At 38.8% G+C, this 24,361-nt stretch overlaps 1 protein-coding gene across 1 annotated transcript in view; it reads right to left on the bottom strand.

Moving 5' to 3' along the window:
• Positions 1 to 3,745: 3,745 nt before the first annotated feature.
• LOC149288431 (tenascin-R-like) overlaps positions 3,746 to 24,361 on the bottom strand; it is a 50,269-nt gene continuing 29,653 nt past the window's right edge. The window contains exons 9-21 of the mRNA XM_089491718.1: positions 21,499 to 21,762; positions 19,888 to 20,154; positions 19,518 to 19,637; positions 19,297 to 19,440; positions 18,506 to 18,625; positions 17,199 to 17,342; positions 9,363 to 9,493; positions 8,553 to 8,685; positions 7,694 to 7,845; positions 6,932 to 7,028; positions 5,211 to 5,372; positions 4,924 to 5,087; positions 3,746 to 3,856 (exon numbers count right to left, since the gene is read on the bottom strand). Coding sequence (XP_089347844.1) covers positions 3,746 to 3,856; positions 4,924 to 5,087; positions 5,211 to 5,372; positions 6,932 to 7,028; positions 7,694 to 7,845; positions 8,553 to 8,685; positions 9,363 to 9,493; positions 17,199 to 17,342; positions 18,506 to 18,625; positions 19,297 to 19,440; positions 19,518 to 19,637; positions 19,888 to 20,154; positions 21,499 to 21,762 — 2,009 coding nt within the window. The remainder of the gene's footprint in view (positions 3,857 to 4,923; positions 5,088 to 5,210; positions 5,373 to 6,931; positions 7,029 to 7,693; positions 7,846 to 8,552; positions 8,686 to 9,362; positions 9,494 to 17,198; positions 17,343 to 18,505; positions 18,626 to 19,296; positions 19,441 to 19,517; positions 19,638 to 19,887; positions 20,155 to 21,498; positions 21,763 to 24,361) is intronic.

Raw genomic sequence — 24,361 nt, 5'->3', positions numbered from 1 at the left:
CTGTAGTCGGAAGGATTTTAAGACAGATGAAGCAGAACAATATCTGAAAATGGCAACTGTTTAGTTATCTCAAGCAGGGCAGGAATGCTGTCATAGAAAGTGCACAATATACATGAACATGTTCTCGTCAAGCAAAACCCCAAGTTAAGAGGTGAATACAGGCTTATATTTTTACAAAGCGTTGTTTAAATGTCATTGAAGTACTTGGGGGGGGGGTCCACCGAGGATGATACTCATCAGGCGGGTGCCACACTGGCACAAGAGGTCCCAAGTCACCTGGAAATTCCCTCTCTCTCAATGCCTCCCTACCTTCTCCACAAACCACTTCCATGTCCCGGTCTCCTTTCCTGCTGCTCCACTTTGGAAAAGGGGAATGGATGATTAACAAACATACCCTGATGGGGTTAAACAACAATATTTTTGAAAACACATTTTTATTCCACTAATAGTAATAAAATCATTTGGTGTGAGCTTCCCTTTAGAGTTCAGTTCATTGAAGAGTGTAGCCTGTAATTGGAGAGATGCTTATATTTGTCCCAGTACTATAATAAGTCATATTTTGAATGTGGGAAGCAGGTAGACTAATGTGTAATTTATATTACATGGGGACTTTCTGTATGAGCGGACACTGGTTCTCCTGAATAGCCCATTGTCAAGATTCTATTTTGTGACTTGTCAAATGTGTTAACCAAATGGCTTTAAACAGCCAGGGCTGGACTAGCTATCACGAGACATGAGACGTAGATGGATATGCGGATATGGTAATGCATGACGTTTTCAGTACTTTAGGGATTCTGACAGATATGTACATAACATTTACATTTGTTGAAATCTGTACTCTTGGGTTTTCATAGGGAAAAGGATCAAGATCACTGATGCAGATGGTCATGTTCAGGCATTTGGTTCTATACTACTTGATATCTGAAGTCTATTAAAGTAACAATCCACATAAAACAATGACTCGGTACCTGCCAGGCTCCAGTGTGGCATGTTGTCATCTGTTTACAAACCTGTCTTGTTAGACATTTCTTTGCCAAATTGACATTTTATTTTTCCAACTTTCAAGTTCAGTAGTTCCTAACTAGAATTCTAAAGGATCCGTCAATTCTAAAATTATATTTTTAATATTTATGAGCCCTTTCAGAAGAGTTGTATGTATCAACAACGTTACTAGATAAATACCTGCCACTCATTGATATGTTCTATGAAAGATCATAGGAGCGTCGTTCTATCTTATAAAAAAAATGTAAGACTGCTTTCAGTCATTTTGATGCTTACTGAACATGAACGAATTGATCTGAATACTTTACTCCATGCATCGGATTCTTCATTAGAAGACCTTCCTATCCATGGCTGCTGTTTTTCCATCCATGCGGCAATTAGGCATAAAGAGCATGGTTTTATTTTGTTAGATATTTTTCAGAATATTGAATAAAAAAAGTTATTAGTTAGTGCTACCAAATTCTAATATATTGTGCTCTGGAGTCATGATTAGAATAGTGTGTATTTGGCAACAATCTATCAGCAGTGAGTTTGCAGATTATACTCAAAATCACTTATAAAATAATTGAGACGGGTTAAAAACGTTCTACTCATGTCATTAAAAGGTGGCAAACATCTAAGTAGTTGTCAATCACTCTAGTCATATTGGGGATATTTAGATAAATAGTTGAAAGCAGAGATCTATAGCAGAAGGTGACAAAACTAGCATTATTTAATCAATTCCCATTCTCATTTATCTTTCTTCAGTTCCCCTTACCCTTACAAAGGCTGCCTGAACCAATCATAAACATTAAAGAAACTTAACAGTAGGGGTGAAATATCTTAATGAGGAGGTATACACATAAAGTACAGTTTTTTAATTTAAATATGACCACCACATACGTAGGCTTATAGTGTATGGAACTGGGGAAAGTGGCAGATTACTGATATATGACCAAAAATATGTAGACACCTGACCATCACACCTATATGAGCTTGATGGACTGATATACTGAATTGTGGCTAAAGTGGCAGACATTTGGTCCCTTAATTTAAAATCTGTATTGTCAGTATATGAGTACAAATCATTTGTTTTTACACCAGAAGTACGTGGCCAATCATTACCTTAAATTTGTAGCAGGCCATTGAAACCTCCTTATTATAAATTGCTTTGTCACATAAAAACATACATTAGGTGGAATGGTTTTAATATGTTAAGAAGAAACCCCTTGCACTGGGAAACAGCTAATGTAATGGCGATGCTTCAATGCTCTTTAAATCAGAGAAACATTAATGGAGTAACTCATCGCAGGCCCTTTATAAGGAAAGGCATAATAAAATAATGTTTTGCAGGCTAAGAAAATAGAAGAGTTGACAGAAAGATCAGGGTGAATCAGTGAAGCATTTCTCCCTGTGTCGCTCGTCTCCGTAAAAGCTCAAGGGAGCAGATTCTCTGAATGGAAAGTTGTAAGTGAAATGATGTTCTGTAGATTGGACCGCAGCTAGATGATACTCTGTAATCTTCTAGAGAAAGAGAGTCAAACACACTGGTATCCTCCCATAGGAATCCTTTATTAACGTATAGAAAATGCATTAAAAAAAGGGTCTATACATCAGCTAACAGCATCCATGATACAAGATAAAAGAGGGCAGTTAAAACGATCATAGACATCTCTCTCGGTAATCATTGCTATGGTAATTAATACCAGCTTCCCAGATCCCTTCTGCACTAAACTCAATGGTTCGCTGAAGGCAGAGGACGCTCTGAATCATCCCATTTAGGGCCTTGCTGTTAAGGTTTTAGAACCGGTGTACTTAGGCTGAGGGACGAGGACGTTTGTATAGGAACAGCAGTGAAACATAAATCTATAACAAAATCAGAGAAACACATAAAAACACTACCAGTAAGAAACATAATTAGCATTATTTACCCCGTCCCTCTTAAACCCTTAGTTTGTAAGGCAATCAGGCATCTTTGTGCCTTTTGGCCAATGCAAGTAACTGGTCACAATCAAATAGTTAATGAAGATTCCACACAAAGGATTTAGCATGATGTCATGGATGCTGGCAGGAAAAGGGTCAATGTGTCCTGGGTTGCAGAGTCTTCAGTGCTACGTGGGAAGGGCCCCTTCCTCTTGGCTGAAACTATACAAAGAAATCGCCATTAATTAAAAGGATTTGTATTTGCACAAGGAGCGGGGCTGGAGTTTGGCACATCAGTTGTTAACAAGAGCATTATTCTTCATTTTGGGGAGAATATTATATCTTTCAGAAACAAAAGGGGAAAAAATCCTGGATCCACAGAGGTCAACAAATAGACAGGAAAACTGTGTTGTGTGGATAAAGGTAAAGACTAGGAAAAAATAAATCAAGGATCTACAAGTAAGGAAAAAAATTGCAGGGAAGAATAAAATATATAAAAGGACTGGAGCGCTTATCTACATGATGTTAGACATAGGACTGTTGCGAAATGAATTCTGAAGCTCCTCATGTATGTTGGACGTACACTCCCAACGGCTGGGTAAGAAGTCACAGTAAGATACTGGCACCCCCTACACAACAAATTGTAGGACAGGCGGTCTCTACAGGTTTAGAAAGTATTGGCAATAATAGGACATGGAGAAAGTTTTAATATGTTGTTAATGTAAGACAGAGGCTGGTAGATGTAATGGGAAGAATGTGAGGGTCATGTGTTTTAAAAGTCTTCTCGGTGGGCTGGTAGGCATGTACAGGAAAATGCGAGCAAAGCGTTTTACAGGTGAATTCAGATCTGGATGGAACGTTTTTTCATGGCTCGTTGCCTGTACGGCCTCATCTTCATCTCAACAGATGGGATGGAAAACTCATGCCCCTTCCAGTGATACCAGTTTATTCCCTAGAGGAACACGAGCAAGACTTAGAAAGGCAGGAATAAAGAGAAAGTCAAACAGGATAAATTGAGGTATGCATTGACAGAAAACTGCAGAATAAATCTACACTATATGTATATATTACGTACCCTGTTGTATGCAGGGCTTACTGGAACTGCTCAAATCATGGTTGAAAGCGGGTAGATGTAGCTGAAAAGGCCCACCCTCTTTTGCCTTATACATTGTTCTAAATATATTGACTTTTAAATATATTGACCCGTGGTTTAGAACAATTGCCCGTATTGTCATTTGTAATGTAAAAAAAAACTATAAGTAATACTCTCAAGCTTATGGAAAAGATAAAAGCCAAACTAGATCGATACATCAATACATTATTTCTGTTTCTCTTCTATAAAGGTCAGCTTCATATCATTACCCATTTTTATTGCTTTAGCACCCAAAAACGCAATTTTTCTTTGTTGGAAATTTCATTCCAGAATGCAGGGTATTAGAACAATCAGTTACATTGCAAAGTAATTCCTATGGTTGATGCCAGTGGTCTCCCCGGCCAAGTTGCAGCACCAGGTTTTTTAAAGTCTGTACGAGCGACTCTATTGATTGCCAGCAGGGGGCTCGTCTGCCATCTACCAGACGAATCAATGCCATCAATGAAGTGCAGGTGCACTTCATTGGTTGATGGCAGAGGAGGCCCCTGCCGGCGACCAATAGATTTGCTCGTACGGAACTTTAAAATCCTGGCGCCAAAGCTGCTGCGTGCTGCGTTAACCCCGCATTAACCCCTCCTACAAAAAACAAACAGGAAGAATGTACACGAAGATTTTTTGGTCCCCACAAAGACGAACACGAAGAATTGGCCGGCGCCCAAGTCGAGTAAATACTGCTTATTTTACTGCAGTCGTGATTTTTTATTAATTTAATGTAAATAATATTTTTTCTTTGTGCAGCCTTTGTAGACTAGTACTTAAAGTGTGGAATGTGACATTATTGTCTCTGTGGTGTATCTGTCTCACAGGTTGCCTCTGTTATATATTCTAATAATTTATCCATTAGTGGCCAACATATAGTAAGTTACCTGGCTGTGTCGGGACTCTCCATATTTGCCGTTCAGATTAGTACGGTGACAATTCTTGAACCACCATGCTCCTTTATATGACGCAGCGCAATTTGTCACCGCAACATCATTGTCTCTGTCCTTGGTGGAGAATGGCCGTCCCTGGTGGTAGGTGAGGGAATCTCCTACAAAAAAAACAGAAATCAGTATAATATTTAGTATTCAGTTTGGAAATTTCATAATTTATATAAAAAGCTCCGGCATCACTGCTATGCATGATTAAAAGGAATAGGAATACTTGGATATACCTGCAGTGCCATTGTAGTCCCCGATGCGTAGTTTGTACATACTACGGGGGTCTCCTACATAGAACTTATTGTAATATGCATACACAGATTCTTGTCCATCACGCATGTCAATTCGAAGTTCATATCGGCCTTGAGAAGTCAGCTGGTGTAGATTGTCCAGTCCTGTGGTGTAAGCATATAAAAGTGTGTTACTGGACAAATAAAGTAAAGTTGTAGAAGTGTTGGGTCCTGGAATCAGTAGTGTATTCGGGCATAAGCCATCAAGGTGGCAGGTCTGGGGGCATTTACTGCAAACACGGCCACCATCAGAAATCTTGGGGACCTGTACAAAACTAAAGACAGAGCTCCCTTTTCTTCATACTGCCCTGCCCCAACCTTGCAATGGCACCACCAGGTCCCAAACTTTGAAAAATATTGAGTAGAGTGCCAGGATATGACATCATATCCCACACAGACCTAAGGCAGCATTAACATAAATACACCACTGTCCCGAATGACTCCTAAAACTGGTTCTGCTCCCAGAAGCTGCTCTGACTTGGAGTTTCAGGCAGGTGGTGGAGCATCTTGGTAAAATTTCAGTTATTTATCTTCCATTATTATATTTTATGTATAGGATTTCTGTATTGCATGTGCTAATGTGCAGTAAGAAAGCCAACCCATGAGGGGCTCACCTATAAGTATTAAGAGTATGTTTGACCATCACGCTACACAACCTCTCACATGTCTTTTTCAATAAATTGTGTAACAGTAAAAACAGAGCATGCTTAGCTAAAGTATTTTCATCTTTTTAAGTCATTCTAGCATCCATTTTTACATTTGCCAGCTGCTTGTGATTAGAATATACTGCCCACCATCTGGATTATATAAAAGAATGCCAAATGCATTTTATATGGACCTGATAAAACCATAATTCATACTGGAATTTATTTCACCACCTTTTTTGTTGTTGCATACAAAAAGGTTTGAGAACAATTCAACCGAGAACGGACAGCCGGTCCTATGCTGTTTCCCTGCTCAGGAGCTTCTCAACGTTTCTCTTTTTGTGTTAAAGGACATTCTAAACACACTAGGTACCTTTTAAATATCACAATCAAAACGTGTAATATGTAGATAGAAGAAGTCTGATCCTTCTTTTATAAAACAGTGGTGTAAGTAAGTGCCTTCTGCAATTTACAGGAAATCCAACACTAAATTATATGTAAAAAGAAATTCAGGTACAAAAAACGGTAAAACGAGTACAACCTCCAAAACACCAACTGGATGTGCCCCTCTTCTGCATTATTTGCAGAAATGCTTTTATATTCCTCGTTGTTAATACTAGATTTTCTTCTTATTCTTCACTTATTCAGCAGGCAGCAACACTGTAGCCTAGACTATGTAGATGCCTCAATGCTATTGTGTCTTTTTCACAATTCTTTACTGAGATCAGTAGAAACACAATTCCTTAAAAACACAAGCTTCAAATAGCATAATATCTAGGAAATCAGAAGAGTCCAATTACGTTTGGAAGTGCCTATTATGCTGTTGAATAAATTGCTAATTTCTTATTTAATCGCTTTGATGATCCACGTCTTACAGTTTTGGGAAGTCCCTGAAGTAAGAAAATTACCACGAAGCTTCATCTATCCAATTACAAGTGGCCAGTTACAAAAGGGAAATGCTAAACAGATCTCCCTTTTAACAGTCACAGAATGATTTGTACAGGACTTAATGTCACTCACCTAGCCAAAACTCATCCTCAAGGTTGCCAAACCCCACTTTGTAATCAGCCCACTTGCGAAAAAAATCTGTCAGCCCGTTCTGACGTCTCTGGAACACCTGAAAAAAGATGTAAGCTTGATCTGTTTTGAGATTGGCGGCTAAGGTCATGTATGTTTACTACATGCTGGTTTTCAGCAGGGTCGTGCAATAAACAGACTGATGAGGATTTTTTAATTTCTTTTATTGGATTACATTTTATTTCCCTTTTAGATGTGTCCTTCGATACATCATATAAAGAAAAATGTTTTAACTTAATTCATGTTAACAATGATTCGACGCATCAGGAGGACTATCATGGAAAACAATAAATTATGGAAAAAAACAGATTAATGGAAAATAAGTATCAAATTGGCAGGTCACAATAAAAAGTTAGACCTATCTTAAATTCCAATGGTCATTCCATGCATTACTCCTTGGATTTTTTTTAATCATATCTAGCTGTCTGAATTAGTGTGTTGTTATTGCTAATAATGGGTTAATTGAATACATATCCTTCCAAATACTTATTATACTTATTTATCACTTAGTTATCACTCATTGGAATGACAGAGAGGTGTCTATCAGATGGTTAATGGGGCAGATCTCTGTAGCAGAGAGGAGAATGATGATGTGCCACTGTTCTGATCTTGATTGTGGGAGAGAATATAATGACGTGATCTCCTGTTCTTTGTCATTGCTAGATAATTTCTCACTGCCAACCCTCGTTTCAAAGAATGACTTACGATCCAACCTCCGCCGTCAGTCGTCATGTCACAATAGACTGCTACACTCTGACTCTGCTCCCCATTGATGTAGATGGTGTAAACGCCACTCTGGGTATCTCCATTCAGCAAGTGTTGGGAACAGTCTTGGGGATGAGAAAACATTCTGCCTCCTGTAGGGGGGGAAATGTAAAGGGTAGTTGTGCTGAATATGACTACTGGCCTACTGTAGTGTGGAACAGGATGTGGTGACCAGCCTGACAACTCAAAAATAGATCTAATTAAGGTAAATTCAGGGCCTGAACTTCCATGTAAGTTAACTAAGTGGTTGCTTTGAACATTTGCATAGTGCTGGTAGGCTGTGTCGCCTTAAGGTTCAAGAGAGGAGCCAGAGACATAGTGTGCCTATGGCACAAAAAAAATCAATAGGGCAGTCCCTGGGTAAATCATACATTATAATAAAACAGCCACACTTATATTCAGAAAATATTTATTATCTCCTTCCAGGGATAGTCAACAACTAACTCACCAATTGTACTTCATCAGCAGTCATAGTACTTTGCCCTTTAATTGACCTTTACTGAATCAACGGCTCAAATGCCTGGTAGGTCGCAGGCAAACACCACCCAGTCCGGCCCTGGTCACGTGACTGAAGATACTTCCCAAGCAGAACTTCCCATTTAGGTCATGACAAGTTCAAAGTGAAATAGCTTCCCTTTTCTTACGAAACCAATCCACACATTTTGAAATGATGTCTTTAAGTAGGTTTAACGCTAGATGGGTTTTGAGGATATCCCTCAAAATGACAGCTGTCTTACATATTCCTGCAGTAAGGTTATGATAAATATATAACTGAGAATAAAGCGTAACAGACACTGACCGGTAGAGAACACAGTCTGAATGGCAGAGCTTCTGTCTCCATTCTGTACAGACAGGACAGTCACTGTGTACTCAGTGCTTTCCAGCAGACCCTCCAAGCGGATCCACGTGTCCTCAGCATCCACAATTAATTCCTGAGGGAGATAACCAAATTAGTGAGTGCACAAAGATTGTTTATGGTTACACAAAGATACCATGAGCTTAGCAACAAAAACAAAGCACTCTAGACTGCCTCTATGTGTTAAAATGATTTGACACGTATGACATTATAGGCAAAGACAAGCATTTTGCAGCAAAATCACCTATCTACAATGGTAAAATACAGTTTTTAAAGATCTTTAATCATGTATTACACATGTGTAGGTTGCTCAAAGGGTGCACGTGTTAATACAATGCCAGGGTTGGCCCCACCATGTAGGAGACCTAGGTGGCTGCCAAAGGTGCTGAGCTAGTGGAGGCACAATCACATTATTCATTATATGCCAATAACCATGTTATGTATGAGGGGGGCACAGGAGGCATACTTTAATAAAGGTGCCAGAAACTCTAAAGGTCAGCATTGCACATAGCCTTGTGATGCACAATATCATTGTTTGCTCACCAGGCTGCTATGCCAAATGAAATCCAAAAGGATTGTAATTGGATGTTGGTTCCTCAGCCTTTTCAAGTACTTACGTTTATGCAGGTTGTCTCAGGACCATCCAACAAACTTGGCAGGAAAAAAAGCCCCAAAGACATAGCTAGAAAAGCAGTCTGACTGTTTCAATGACATCATTTAGACAGCAAAATGCCAAATGTTTTCTTGCCTCACCTTTCGAGTCCCATTAGTGGGTTTGTATGTCAGTACATAATTTTCAATAGTAGAACTGGATGGTTGCCATGATATTAGAGCGCTGGTCCGTGTTATCTCTGTAGCTGTAAGGTTCTCTGGAGGATCCAAAACTGCAAGGATGTAAAAGAGTTTCAAGAAGTCAATAAATATGGTTGTCTAACTAAAGAGAACTGAAGGGCTTTGGAGTAGACACTCAAGGTTTATCCCATTTTAGAGAAACTCAGTTTTATGTAGATTTAAAAGTAACTTAAAATTAGGTAGATATTTTAAAAAAAACAACAGTTCTGGGTCAAAGTTCTAAAAGTGGATCAGTCACCTAGGAATAGTTTTTGCGATTTATAAACATGGTCTACTGAGTCTCCACGTGTACAGCAAGTATTTTTGTAAAGCACATATATATAGCCTAAGAGCCCTCAGGCACTTTTGATCCCCGTGGGCTACAAACTACCCAGACAATGATTATATCATCAGAGGTGGGTTCTAAGGCAGGGGCTGACCACCACTTCAAGTGCCCCCAAGACCATTAATATAAGTAAGAAAAAACAAAACTAATTTCATATGAAAAGAATAAAAAAGCTGCAAGTAGAATCTGGCTATAGAAAGCTAAAAATATGGGCTTTAATATTTGCTAACTGTGCTGTAGCTGATGTCTAATAAGGTGATAGTGTACATTGGATTTTTTCATTGATCGCCAGCAGCAATTTGGAATGGGATATGAACTCTGCATTGATTTCACACTAAGTTACAGGGAAGGAGACTTTGCAAGTTTCTATGTTTAGTATCTCACCATTAAACTAGTGCTTAATGATAGAGTCCTAATTAAGGTCATTATTGTATTTCTTGAAGTGTTGCTTGAAATATCCTTGATGGTAAATTGCACAATTTCCCCATTTTTGTGCCTCATTGAAAATGAATTAACTGATTAAAAACCAAATGTTCACTACCTGATTTCCCATACTATTAATCCAATGGACTGTAGGGGAATTAATAATCTTCCATTCCTTTTACTTTTGACTTCCAAGAGATATCGACCACGCATTGTAAAGCTACTCATCTCCCAAGAGGGTTAAAAAGCTATATAGAATGAAATGTAAAGTGTATAAATTATCAAAGGACACATTGCTTTGTGTACCATATACATTGTTACTTGTATAATAGAACATTTTCATCTTGGTCCATTAAGTCGCATTATAATTTATGATAGATCTATGTTTCCAATGGCTACTAAAAACTTTGCATTATGCAGCAGTGATACAGAACTACTTCTCCACACGCCACGGAATGGCTACAAAGAATTAACTGGAGTTCTTCACCATTTCCTATTCAATAAAAAGTGGGAATTAAATCTGGAGCAAGAACATGGGAACTATGTAATAAAAAAGTGATCTACTATCTAATTACTTTTGTTTGGGGGCTGAAATGAAATGAGCTAATCCTTGCATCTGTAGTAGGTGTTGTTATTCCATCTTGCTTTTTATTAACTATTATTATATGTAATATTTCACTCTGTTTTTATATTGCTAATTGTAAGCATTATTTACTGTTGCAAATAATCTTTGTCAGGTTCTAAACTGTAACTAATGTTGGTTTATGAGAGCTCCAAAAATAAAACTAGGGTGGTTTTTGATAAATATTGGGGTATTTTAGACCACATATGCTAAAAAAGCAGAGACCCCAAAAGGTTAAGAGGTAACATTTAGAGACAGTCATTTCGAAATACACAAAGGACAGGTCATTTTGGGCCGTGGAATGGTGTGGACAGGCTACCTGGCTAATCACAGCATTCTGCAGTCTCACAAAGATGCTAAAAAGACGTTGTCCTAATTATTCTCTCGTACACGTTGGCTTCCTTTGCCATTTTATGTATTCTATGCAGCAGCGCAAGTAGGTGTAAGCTATCCTTTTTAAAGAATGAAATCTGATGAGAATACAACTGATCTAAATCAAGTCAAGCCCACGTGTTTAACTCTTTATGTACCATAACAGGTATAGCACAGCTTTTTGGGATGCAAAAAGGTAGGGCTTATTATTGGACAGTCTGGTTAGTGAAGTGCCCCCCTCCCCTTTACAGGGTGATAATTCAGAAACATTCACTTATTTCAAGTCAGCCAAGCCAAATACTTGGTATTTCTTGGCTACCCCAAGCCTCAAGTATTAAGCCAATATCACAACCTCATGGTGACGAGTCCCGTTAAGGATGAAACAGCTGTCCATGAGTGATGATCTGGCTATTGCACCTCTTACCCGAGTTTTATCAAAGGCTGTCCTGTACAGCGGGCAATTACTCTCAAGGGATCCATGTATAAAGTGGATATAGAGGTAAAAGGTGATAATTGTTTACCTTATTTGCATGTGCCTACCCAGAATCCCTTGTGGTTGTGGCAGCACCATGAGATTTCTGAGGGAAAAACAAGCCTTCTGACTTGTCTGGTGTCTGTAGATAAGTGTTTAATATTGCCTCTACTACCCCCTTAATTTTAGTGGAAGGGTTTTCCATCACCTTTACCCACCATAACTTATGTAATAGTATTTCTTGGCTACCCCAAGCCTCTAGTATTACAACCTCATGCTGATGAGTCCTGTTAAGGGCAAAACAGCTGTCAGTGAGTGGTGATCTGACTGCTTGGCTTTTTAACTAAGCTCAAGTGAGTGCCTGTGAGAGAGGGAAAGCTTGAGCCTCTGGTATTAGGGCTGGGAATGCATGAATCCCCAAGGCTGTTTTTAGTTCTCCTGTCCTTGGGCCAGGACTGGGTGCTCTGCACTGAGTGTAAGTGAGAGGTTAAGTACACTGTACCCTTTCACCTGTCACATGCTGGTAAGCACCTTGGATCCCTACAAGCATATTTTATTTTTCTGTGCACTAGCCCCCAGCCTTCTGGCTCAGTGTGCAGTGCATATGGATAATTTTTTATAATACCAACCGGTAAGGCTGGGGCTTCCACTGGGAGCGTTTTGTGTATGGTTTTGTCACATGATTGCACTGTTTTTTTTCCACAGCGCATGTGTTTTTTTTACTGTTTGATGTATTTTTTTATCGATTTTGATGGACAGACAGAAACACTGAAAAACCAAAGTGGACCCTGGTCCCCTAAAGGTCTGGCTTTTCTGGTGAGGAGGGGAGTTAGGTAGCTCTTCTGAGCAGCCCCCCCTCCTCCTCCTCCTCCTGCGGGAAGGGGCCAAGAAGATCCTGCCCTCCTGCTGGCCTTATGGCCGGGGAGGGAAGGAAGGGGTCGCATATCCTTTGGAAGTGCGACCCCAGAAGAAAACGAAGAAGTGACCTGGTGTCCACTGTGGCCTTCTGGCACTTTGGCACTGGCACTTTTTTCTGTTTTTTTTTCACAACGAAGCACGAACCTCGGGGCTTCCAAAAAAAAAAATTAGTGGTGATCTGGCTACTGTACCTCTTAACCGAGTTTTGTCTAAAGGCTGTCTTGTACAGCAGCCAATTACTTTCACGGGATCCATGTTTAAAGTGGATATAGCGGCAAAAGGTGATAATTGTTGACCTTATTTGCATATGCCTACCCAGAATCCCTTGTGGTTGTGGCAGCACCATGAAATTTCTGAGGGAAAAACAAGCCTTCTGGCTTGGGTGTCTGTAGATGAGTGTTTAATAATGCTTCTACTAACCCCTCAAATAGTTAAGACATTATTTTGGTAGTGTAGTGTGCTCTAGCTCCAAGCACGTCCTCCCCCTAGCAATAAGAAAAAAAAATATTTGGCTCGTCAACAACTATGCTAGGAGATATTTATCAACTCAGATTGTACGTTTAATTATGCCCATTCTTTGCCAAATTGAGAACTGTCAAGTGAACAGTCTCAGCAGCCAGCAGATGGTGCAGTTTAGCTACCATGCCTTTAAAGACTGACAGGTTTGTAACAATGATGAACTCCTGCAGTTCCTCTTGCCTTTGGGGCTCGCATATCTCAACAGCTTGTAAAAAGCCCAGGGTTCAGAGATTGTCACAGACCATCTGCAAATCACAAAAAGACACTCCTGGGGCCCGAGATAAAAAGGAGAACTCACACAAGTATGGATGCTTATTTTTGACTCACTCAAACAGCTATATAAGACCTTTAATTATTACTATGAACAAATAAAATAAATAAATAAACATTTCGCACAAGCGGTAACAATGCTGAGCAAAGAATGTGCCTCTTTATTCTACTTGCACATTAAGGCTGACTAATAGTTGCAAACCATAAGAAACAACAAGTAAATTATGCTTAGAAATATGCTTTGTTCTTATTAAAGGACTCTATCATTGAATGGTGGTATGATGACCTACATGTCTAATGGCAACATTAAAAGGGTACCATCAGGGGTGAGTCTGGAGTTTCATAGGGCCTGGGTGCGGTATTTTGTGACTCCCCTCTAATTAAAACACATGCACAGACTAACACACACACATTCACTCTAACACCTTTTCACTAGCACATAACTTAGTTTTTGTATTTTTTCCTAGTATCCACCCCCTACCTGGCAGAATCTCTCAGGTCAGTGGAGGAGTCACCTCATTTTGACCCCAACAGCACTATAAAGAGCCTCAATTCCCTGTCAAGTCAATGCTCAATAGTTTTGTGCCTTGGCCACAGTGAGATTCATGGGCTTGGTTCTAACTCTTGTCGCCTTGATTTTGACCCTTGCTTGTTTAACCATGTACGAATGATCTGGTAGTAATAATATGTATTAAAAATCCTAAAATAAGAAGTAATCGTATTTGGTTCCTAGATGGAGCCAGAAGCTATAACATAAAAGCAGCAACATGAACTATTCCTACAAATTCCAAAGATATAGCTTTGTGGATGAATGATCATTATATAAGTTATGGTGGGTAAAGGCGATGGAAAACCTTTCTACTTAAAATTAAGGAGGCAGTAGAAGCATTATTAAACACTCATCTACAGACACCAGACAAGCCAGAAGGCTTGTTTTTCCCTGCCACAACCACAAGGGATTCTGGGTAGGCACATGCAAATAAGGTCAACAATAATCACGTTCTACCTCTATATCAACTTTATTCATGGAACCCTTGAAAGTAATTGCCCGCTGTACAAGAGAGCCTTTAGACAAATCTAGGGAAGAGATGCAATAGCCAGATCACCACTCATAGACAGCTGTTACGTCCTTAATTTTCATTGTAAAAAAAACAGAAAAAAGTGCCGGTGCCAAAGTGGACACCAGGTCCCCTTCTTTGTTTTCTTTGTCGCTCTCCTGAAGGGTATGTGGCCCCTTCTCTCCCCGGCCATAAGGCCTGCAGGAGAACTGGATCTTCTTGTCCCCTTCCCGCAAGGGTTGGGGCCACTGAAATTGTCATTTGGAGGCTGCTCAGAAGAGCTACCTAACGCCCCTCCTAACCAGAAAAGCCAGACCTTTGGGGGACCCGGCTCTACCGTGGTTTTTCAGTGCCGTGTCCATAATCTGTTTGCATCAAAAAAGTAAAACCACACGTGCGCTGTGGAAAAAACAGTGTAATCATGTCACAAAACTATATACAAAAAAAGCTCCCAGTGAAAGCCCCAGCCTTACTAGCTGGTATGATAAAAAAAGGCTGGGATTAGTGCATACAAAAATAAAAAGTGCATGTAGGAACCTGAGGTGCTGAAGCTGCTTACCAGCATGTGACACATGAAATGGTACAGTGTGCTTAACCTCACACTTACACCCAGTGTACAGCACCCAGTCCTAGACCAGGAACTGGGGACCTAAAGACAACCTCAGGGCTTTATACATTCCCAGCCCTAAGGCCAGAGGACGAAGCTTTCCCTCTCTCATAGGTACTCACTTGATCTTAGCCAAAAAAGATGATATAAACATAAACATAACATAACATAAACAAATAAACATAACATAAACAAATAAACATAACATAACATAAACAAATAAACATAACATAACACATAACATAACACATAACATAACACATAACATAACACAACATAACACATAACATAACACATAACACATAACACATAACACAACACAACACAACACAACATAACATAACATCCCTCAGAAATCTCATGGTGCTACCACAACCACAAGGGATTCTGGGTAGGCACATGCAAATAAGCTCAAATACTGGCTACGGCACCTCTTCCCGAGTTTTGTCTAAAGGATGTCTTGTACAGCGGGCAATTTCAAGGGATCCATGTATAAAGTGGATATAGAGGCAAAAGGTGATAATTGTTGACCTAATTTGCATGCACCTACCCAGAATCCCCTGTGGTTGTGGCAGCACCATGAGATTTCTGAGGGAAAAACAAGCCTCATGACTTGTCTGGTGTCTGTAGATGAGTGTTTAATAATGTTTCTAATATATATATATATATATATATATATATATATATATATATACACACACACAAAAACTATCGCCTTTTCCTGGTGCCATTAACCATAGACTCACCTCTAAGAATGCCCACCCGCCCTCACGCCCGCACGCCCTCACGCCCGCACGCCCTCACGCCCTCACGCCCTCACGCCCTCACGCACGCCCTCACGCACGCCCTCACGCACGCCCTCACGCACTCTGCTCAGCTCAGCTGTTTTTTTTGGTGCCTCACTAGTGTGTCATATATTACAACATCCACTTCTCTAATCTTTTGTATATAAATATGGTACCTGGAGCACAATGGCGTCCGAGTGTCGTGAGAAGCTGTATGCGCCCATGGTAAGTAAGCTGGCAACGTACACATTTTTTTTTTACTGAAATCCCATAATTGTTATCTTTACAAAGAATTTAATTTTCTTTATTATAATGTTTAGACTGCCTATAAGGATTTTAAAATATTGTGTACTATATAGTCAGTTAACTCATATTAAATAATTGCACGTCTCCCTTACACTGATATATTTAATAGATGAACGTTAAAACACAAAGCATCAAAATGATCCAGGAAGGTACGTTGTTAAATGTGTATAACAAGAACAAAAGCGAGAAAAAACCTCACTACCAAGCAACCTAAAACTGCGTTGGGAAGAGAATATTTTCGATCTTTATTAAACCTGCCTTTTTATTGTGCCAGGACGATTGAAGGTTATTTTTTATTATGAGTTTAGTGCTTAATTTTTTCATTATTTATGTTAGCATTTTGAATATGCTTTTCCACGGACATTTTTTCCATCATAAATGGAAGCCTTGCTGAGAATCAGCACAATAGTTTTTATTTATTATGTATTTAGTATAATCACAGGAATAAACCAATCTGACAATGTTTGGTCTTAGCCTATTATTAATAAAAAACAAAAAAAAAAAACCATGTCTACCGGTACAAACCTTTAAATATTTCTCATTTATAAAAAAAAATCACAATGTGAGCGGAAAGCTATTGCAAAAATAAATAGAAAAACCCTCTTTCCAACATTTTATACTATTTCTTCTACCATGGTTTAACTTGAAATCAGTGCCTAGCATTGGTTCTTAAATTAAGTGAATACGTTTGCCAATATGGTCTGTGCAACAAAATTATAAATTAAAAACATTTTACCAAAAAAGTATTATACAATAAATAACCTATAGTATATTAAGCAGAAGCAGAAATCTGAGACGTGGTCCTCACGTACCAGTAGACAGAAACTGAAAAGTAAGAAATAAATTATAAGAATGGGAGTATTTGAAAGTTTAGCCCAAAATCCATAGGGTAAATTAAAGTCTTAATGTATTTACTTAAATCTGCAGCTTTCCCCCTGTGCTGGACGTCAGCTTGTGATTGCAGATGATTAGCTGCGTCCTTATCAGAACCGGTAACTGTGGCATAAATATTTTCTCTACGTGTACTCTTTCAAACATGCTGGATCATATTTTTACATACGTGTGATGAAGCTGACATCAATGCTTCGGCTGCTTTGGGGCCCCACACTGGCACTTAGTTGAACTGAATAACTGGTTTGAGGCAGGAGGTTACTGAGCTGAAACTCATGACTGTGCCCATCAACCAGGATCGTCTCTCCCGAAACTGTCCAAAAAACCCAACATCTAGGTTTTAGAAAAGGTGCTTATATATTATTAATATCTGTAGAGGCAATAAAAATCTACAAACAAATTAGGCACATAGTGGTAGAAAGTGTAAGTGTGTGGCATGTGAGGGAACGTTATGTTTCATACACTTGAGTAAATTAAGTTTTGTTTTTTTTACATGCTTCTGGTTGGGTCTGTATACTGTACAGAAGACAGGGGGCTATAGTATTAAAAAACGATTTTAGTGCAAATGTTAAAATATTGAGAGGTCATTATGGAACACAATGGAATGTTCCTTTTAAATGCTTCATGTTTAGAACTTTGGCCCATAATTACTCAATACCAGTGAGGATCCTTTCCTGTCTAATCTGTTGTATCCCTATACTGATTTGTAAAAGACCACCACCGTCGGGGCTGAGATTTAACTACTACTTTTATGGTATTGTCCGAATTTGCCTATAACAGAAAATTCCTCCTTATTCTGGTCCTTCGCAAACTGTTGTGCCTATTACATCTCATATTTGTATTTAGATGACCAAAAACAATATTTGTCACTGGTTAAATTTTTACAAAAGGATTGGACTGTGAAGGAAATGTCTCGCAAATGTGCAAATTGGGCAGGCATAGCTGTCAGCATGAATTCTATTTAGTTGCCAGAGTCAATAACTGATCAAGCAACGTATCTCAGAAAGATACATAAAAACACGTTTCTCCTGCTGTGTACACCTATTGGCATGTCTGTACATTTATGAGAATTGTTGTTTTTTTTAGCAACGTTTAAAACATATTACACTGGGGGGAGCCGACCAGAAGTTCCCCGTTAATTTACTGTTTCTCTGGAGAAGGCGACTCTCAAGATGCTCAGCAGCAATAGGGACAGTTCTGCTGTATTATCTGGTATTATCATATGGCTTAGATATACAGTTATTTTATATTAGCTTATATTCCGTTCTAACTATGTTACACTGGGTTTAAAGGCACAGTGTACTTCTCAAAATGTCTTTTTAAGTGCATGATGGGGTAGACTTCTGCCTCATTTCCCTCCTCCTCTTCACGGCAGAGAGTGTACCACTCATAATGCGGTTTCACCCCACCTGTCCTCTGTGGTTTGCTATTAAATTACTGCGTGTGAATATATGGTGCCTGTGTGACCTTTCTAACCTTTGTGGTGCGTCAGTGTAATAATATAGCTCTCCACGTCTGTGTTCGGAGGCTCCCATTGCAGTGCGGCTTCACTTGCGGTGATGTTACTGGCCCTTAGGCCAAGTGGAGGGTCCAAGGCTGCAAAATAAAGAAAGTCAAAAGACAAGTGAACCCAAGATGATGAATTGTGCCGGATCCAAGGACAGTTAATGGATATCTGGAACGGTGTGGGTAGGATTGTGCAGCCTCTTACCTCTATCTATTTCATTAGTGTGTTGTAAGACGTCTTCCATTAAAAAAATGATACTTAACCGTGAATGCAGACAAACAGTGCTTGAGCCCACGCTCAAGAAAAGATGGAATTTTACCCTCCACAAGCTTACAAATGATTTATACGTAAGCATAATATTTAATTAATGCATTTAGATAAATACAGCACAGCTATTAAGGCTTGACAGGTAAGGAAGAAAAACATCTAAAGAGAAGGTATATGGTTGTTGCGTCTTCATTTTCATCATGAGACACTGTAGCAATCAACAAAACTTCCTATTATTGAGCCTGCATTTTGAGCTGTGGAAAATCTAAAAGAGTTGTGCTGTGATTAAAAAAAAAACCATCATGACATTTTGAAATTGGTGTTTTTAACTGTAATAATTCTCTTCAAATACCATATCTTAAACTCAAAGAAATCAGTCAGACTATTGGGGATTTCTATCTATATAAAAGCATATATATATCTCAAAGTATTGATCTGTTAGGTTATTCTTGACAAGTGATTTAAGAGACTGTAAATTTCAATTTTTACTGACCTGTCACAGCAACAACGTTGACTCTTTCGCTCTCTTCTCGCCCCCAAACGCTGCTCAGGCTAATTCTGTATTCCATGGTTGGCAGAAGACTTATCAAGGTGTACTGAGTAATATCACTTCCAATCACCACACTGTCCATCCTCCCTACATTAAATACAAAGAAGATCAAAAAAAGGATGGTACATCAAAGTGTATGTTTTGGTAGCTGAAGCCCATATTACCTTTTGCGCATTGGTAGGAGAGCCGGTAATGATGGAAAGAGGAAGGGGGTGGTCGCCATACCACCGTCAGAGAATCTTCAGTAACATTTACCACCCTTACGTCCATTGGGGGAGCTACACCTGTGGAAGACAAGGGTAGACATGACAAAAAAGAGGAACTAATAAATAAATAATGATTCCTTGAAGGAATTAATCCTCAAGATTCATGCAACATCATAACCGCTTGGTTAAGGTCCTAGTTAACTTGTATGGCCCCCATCAGAAGGAGGCAAGAGACCTATACAAGAATAATAATACATCATTATACTATTTTTATTAAATGTTTGGGCCTCTAAAAACCTAAAGTTTCCTCTGGGCTCTTATCACCTACCTGTAGTGACGGTACCCTCGACCAGCTCTCCTCTAATGGCCCCATGGACAGGTAGCAGGGTAACCAAGTACTCGGTGCTAGGCTGCAGGTTTGAGAGGGTGATCTGTCTTACTGAAGAGTCCAGTGAAATCTGAATTGGTTCTTTGCCTCCAATGGGGGTGTAGGTTAGGATATATTCATCAGCTTGCGGGGAATGATCTTTCCATGACACATTTGCACTAAATGCTGTGACAGCTGAGAAATGAAGCTGTGTGATTGGACGAAAACCTGCAGAATACAAGTAAACGTTAACACTGTCAAGTTTAATCTGGATACAAACAGGAATATTTAATATTTTTAATGACTCATTATAAAGAGGATCAACTGAGTGATGGGCAAATTTCTCTCTATTTCTACAGCACTGTGGAATATAATGGTGCTATATAAATCAATATTAAGGATAATAGTAATAATAATATACAAATCAATAGTTTTTTGGGGTGAAATTACGATTTAGTTATTAGTCAAAGTGAAAAGTCCATTGGCCTACTAAATAAGACATACTCGCAAATAACAGTGTTGATAATCCTAATACAGGTAAACTTGGCAACACGATTTTACGTTTTCAGTTCATTGTTGATTATAACAATAACAGATTTTGGTAAATAGGTTGATGTATAAATAATTTAGTTAATTTGGCTGCCAATTGTTCTACCAAACCGTAGATGAATTATAACCAATTGACTAGCTGCTGGATGTGAATTGGTCAGAATTTCAACCCAAGTTACCCAACATGTTATCTGATTTTTTCCATGCTGCGAAAAGTTACTTGACCTTTGTTCCTATTCTATGTTCTAGAAAATGCCATGCATACCTAAAAAGTGTTACGCAAATGCATCGTATTAGACCTGTCATTTACTCCTTTCTGGAAACAACCTTTCAGTGCATGGTTCTGTATTATAAGACTAATGAGCATTCCCAGCAAACGTTATCATTTCATATAATTAAAGTATTATTTCAACAAAGCATTGGACATTAAAGAGTACTAGAGACAATATTTCCAATGCTACATTTAGTTCTCAAAGCGTTAAGTTTAACAGAATAGGTGGAACAGCACCTTTAAATTCAGGCACTGTATTAACTTGTACAGCTTCTGCTGGAAGAAGAGAGAGAGAGAGAGAGAGAAGGAGTTAAAGAAGAAGAGTATGAGGAGTTTTCTGCATTTGCATGCACCATTTACATATTGTCTGCAGTTGCCTAAACAATTTAAGCCTAAAACATTGCTTTCACATGGACAAGCGATAATTAATTAATAGAGTAGGGCACAAATGTGGCCATTGTCACAATATAAAGAATAGACTTCTATAAATAATTAGCTTTTTTATTTATTGGAACAAATATGCAGTAATCTTTAAGTGAAATTTATTACCTAATTTATTTAGCACTAGGGCAGCTATAAAGTAAATCTCTGGTGCGCTAACCACAGAATATTGTGGGAGTTGGTAGAATAATGTCAGCTCTTGGTGGGAGAATTAAGGTCTATTGTGAGAGCTTTATGCATACGCATAGGGAATAATAAAGGAGAATAAGGAGCTGAACATGGAGCTTCTTTCAAAGTGTATAAAATGTTACCAGTAAAGGCATCCACAGTTATCTCCCTGCTCTGCTGCCTCCCTCTCTCTGCGGTGATAGAGATGGTGTATTCAGTCGCAGGATCCAAGTCAGTGAGAATATACTTTGATGCATCGTGTGGGACAGTGACCTCAGCAGCCATGCCAGAGGATGGAGTGAAGGAGATACGGTAATGGTCAATAGGTCCGTGGACTTTTGTCCATGCCAGGGAGATGGTCTTGTCAGTGGAACCTGTTACCATTAAATCACTTGGGCTATCCAACTCTAAAGGAAAAGAAAATCTAGTTCTTATTATTGTTTCTAACACAGTGGAGAGCATTGACTAATGATGAAGAAACTCAGTACAGAAAATATGGCTAAACTGTAGACCCAAATGTTCAACTTGACCTATTGATGTTAGTTGTCCTATGCTCAGATAGGTATTTGTGGATTAATCGTAGCAACTGGGGAGATATGTGAGCAAGCCACGAAGTGCCCAGGGTATGCTTGGAGTAAAACAGGGGTAGATGTCAACAAACCACTGCATATCCCACAAAACTTTATAACCCCCATGCAGGTTTTGAGACAGATAGCATGCACTTAACTCCTCCTATAGTGTAGGGTAAATTATCTTAGGCTACCCATTACTGCACTTTCCCAGGACGAAATGGTTCTTTACAAGTGACCTGGAACTCTTAGAAAGCGCTGAAGGCTTTGGTGAGTATTAAGCTTCAAGAGGTTGGGATGTTAACAGAATCAGCTTGAGTTACAGCTCTACTGCGCCAGTGATTTCCAATTTCTGGTCAAATGTTTTAGTGAGGTGAAGTGAGGCTACATTAAATTATGATATTGTTATTATAATAATGAGCTAAGTAGAATAATGGAATGTCTAGACATTTTTACTGAAGCAGCAAAAAGTAACCTACAAGGGACATCTGATATAATCATATCAGATTAAAGGGAGATTTTCGAAAGGCTTTGAAGAGACATCTGATGTAACTATCTAATACCTGTGCATTTTTTAAATCTCTTAATAGGAACATTTCATCAGAAACAGCATTGTTCACTGCGCCAACAAAGTAAGGGTATCATCAAAATCTTTAAAGTACTATTAGTCCCAAATTCACTTAGTTGACATTTTTATTTGTAAACTTTTTTGCGTTCCATTTCAGCACTGGTCATACTTACTAATGATTTCTGAAGCAATCCTGCTCTAAAAAGAACTAAAGTAATCAGCAGAAACAAGAAACTGAAGCCAAATACCTTTGACTTTTTTGCGAGAAGTGCCGCAAGAAAAGGTGTGCAATATGGCCGTGGCGCGACATGTGACGATGCAGACACCAGACTTTGTCAAGTTGGTGTCACCCAAAACATATGAAAAGTTCTCATAATTGAGCATTCATACTGTCCTCATAAGGACCTAAACTATATACAACAGAAAGAGCTTGGCCCCCTCTTGTCGAGATGGCCCACGTCAAATGTTGGCCTCATGCCAACACTGGCTCACCTAGCCATAGTTTCAGGTTTCAATGGGAAATATCTACAAGCCACCAATAGTGCATTTTGAGCAATATGACAATTACAGTGCTTGTATGAAAAAGCAGCTATATCAGCGGAAGCCCGACCACTTTGATCATGGACTTTCTAGCAAGGTGATATGATGTTGCTTATTGAAAGCAGAGTGAAATTGGGAAAGAGGTCTAATCACCATAGCAACTAAATGTTTCTGTTGATTGTACCATTCCATTGTTCATCATTATATGTACTGTATGCGTCTTTTGGTAATTGCATATCATTATTACATTTAGTTAAAAATGCAGTTACTTGATCCTTAACCTCTCAAGGTTTTTGCCTTGGATATGTTTTTCACTATCTTCCGGTAGCTAGAAACAGGTATTTGTATTTACTTAGGAATATGCAGTAAAACTATGATCATTAAAGAAGCTATAATATATAAAAAGCTAGCTGACTGCCTGACATTATTGTGCATCTAAATAATATTATCAAACAGCTTTTTTTTAAAAAGAAAAAGTAGCCTCACTTACACTTTTGTGAGGGGTTTCCCTTTTTGATATTTGCAGTCTGGTACATGCAAGGTCCCATTATTTAAGATGCGCAAGACATAAAGCAACCATTACAACATTCCATTTGTAACAGAGGGTTAGTGGCTACTTACTGTTCAAATTTTCTCAATGTTTCTTAAAAACAGCTATTGCTAGTTATGACAGTACTATATCAAACAGGAATAATTAATTAATGTGCATTCAGGTGTAAAGTGTTGTTTGCAGATGTTTAAAGATGTCTAAGTCACCTCATATTATATGTTCCAAGATGCAGCTTTGCACGTACAGTGTGGTTCCATTACTTTTCCAAACCTTTTTTGGTTGGAATACCCAAGTTAACAGGCTGAAGCTGACTTCCTCATATTCTGATCTGGTTTAATATTATACGAGCATCCCAAGTTTTGCTTTTCTCATTGGTATATCATAGATGAAATGCCTGCTTAAATATAGGATAATTAAGTTAGAATATCTTCACCTTCCTTGTAGGTTAGGTTTTTGGAAGGGCCATTGCTATAACCATTTGGTTGCCACTATTATTGATTGACTAGAAAAGTATTCCGGTCAACCTATTTAGAGGTTACCGTGCATGCTGAGGATTGTGGTGTTCTTGGGTTTCTACAGAATAAGACTGTCATGACTATACAATTCTAATTTAAAACTGAGCTGGTTTGGCACTTATAATGTTGAAGTGGATGCTGTAGAGGCTAGTAGAACCGATAGGGAACTAGAGAAGGGTTCCTTTAGCACTATAAGACTATATAAGTAAGAACCTCAGAAAAAAACAAGCCTTCTTAAGTAAACATGGCATTAGAAAAGGATTC

Source organism: Sceloporus occidentalis, unplaced genomic scaffold (assembly GCF_023333645.1).
Source record: "Sceloporus occidentalis isolate IW3139 unplaced genomic scaffold, rSceOcc1.0.p SCAF_51, whole genome shotgun sequence".
Lineage (NCBI taxonomy): Eukaryota > Metazoa > Chordata > Lepidosauria > Squamata > Phrynosomatidae > Sceloporus > Sceloporus occidentalis.
This window is presented reverse-complemented; position numbering and strand designations above follow the sequence as displayed.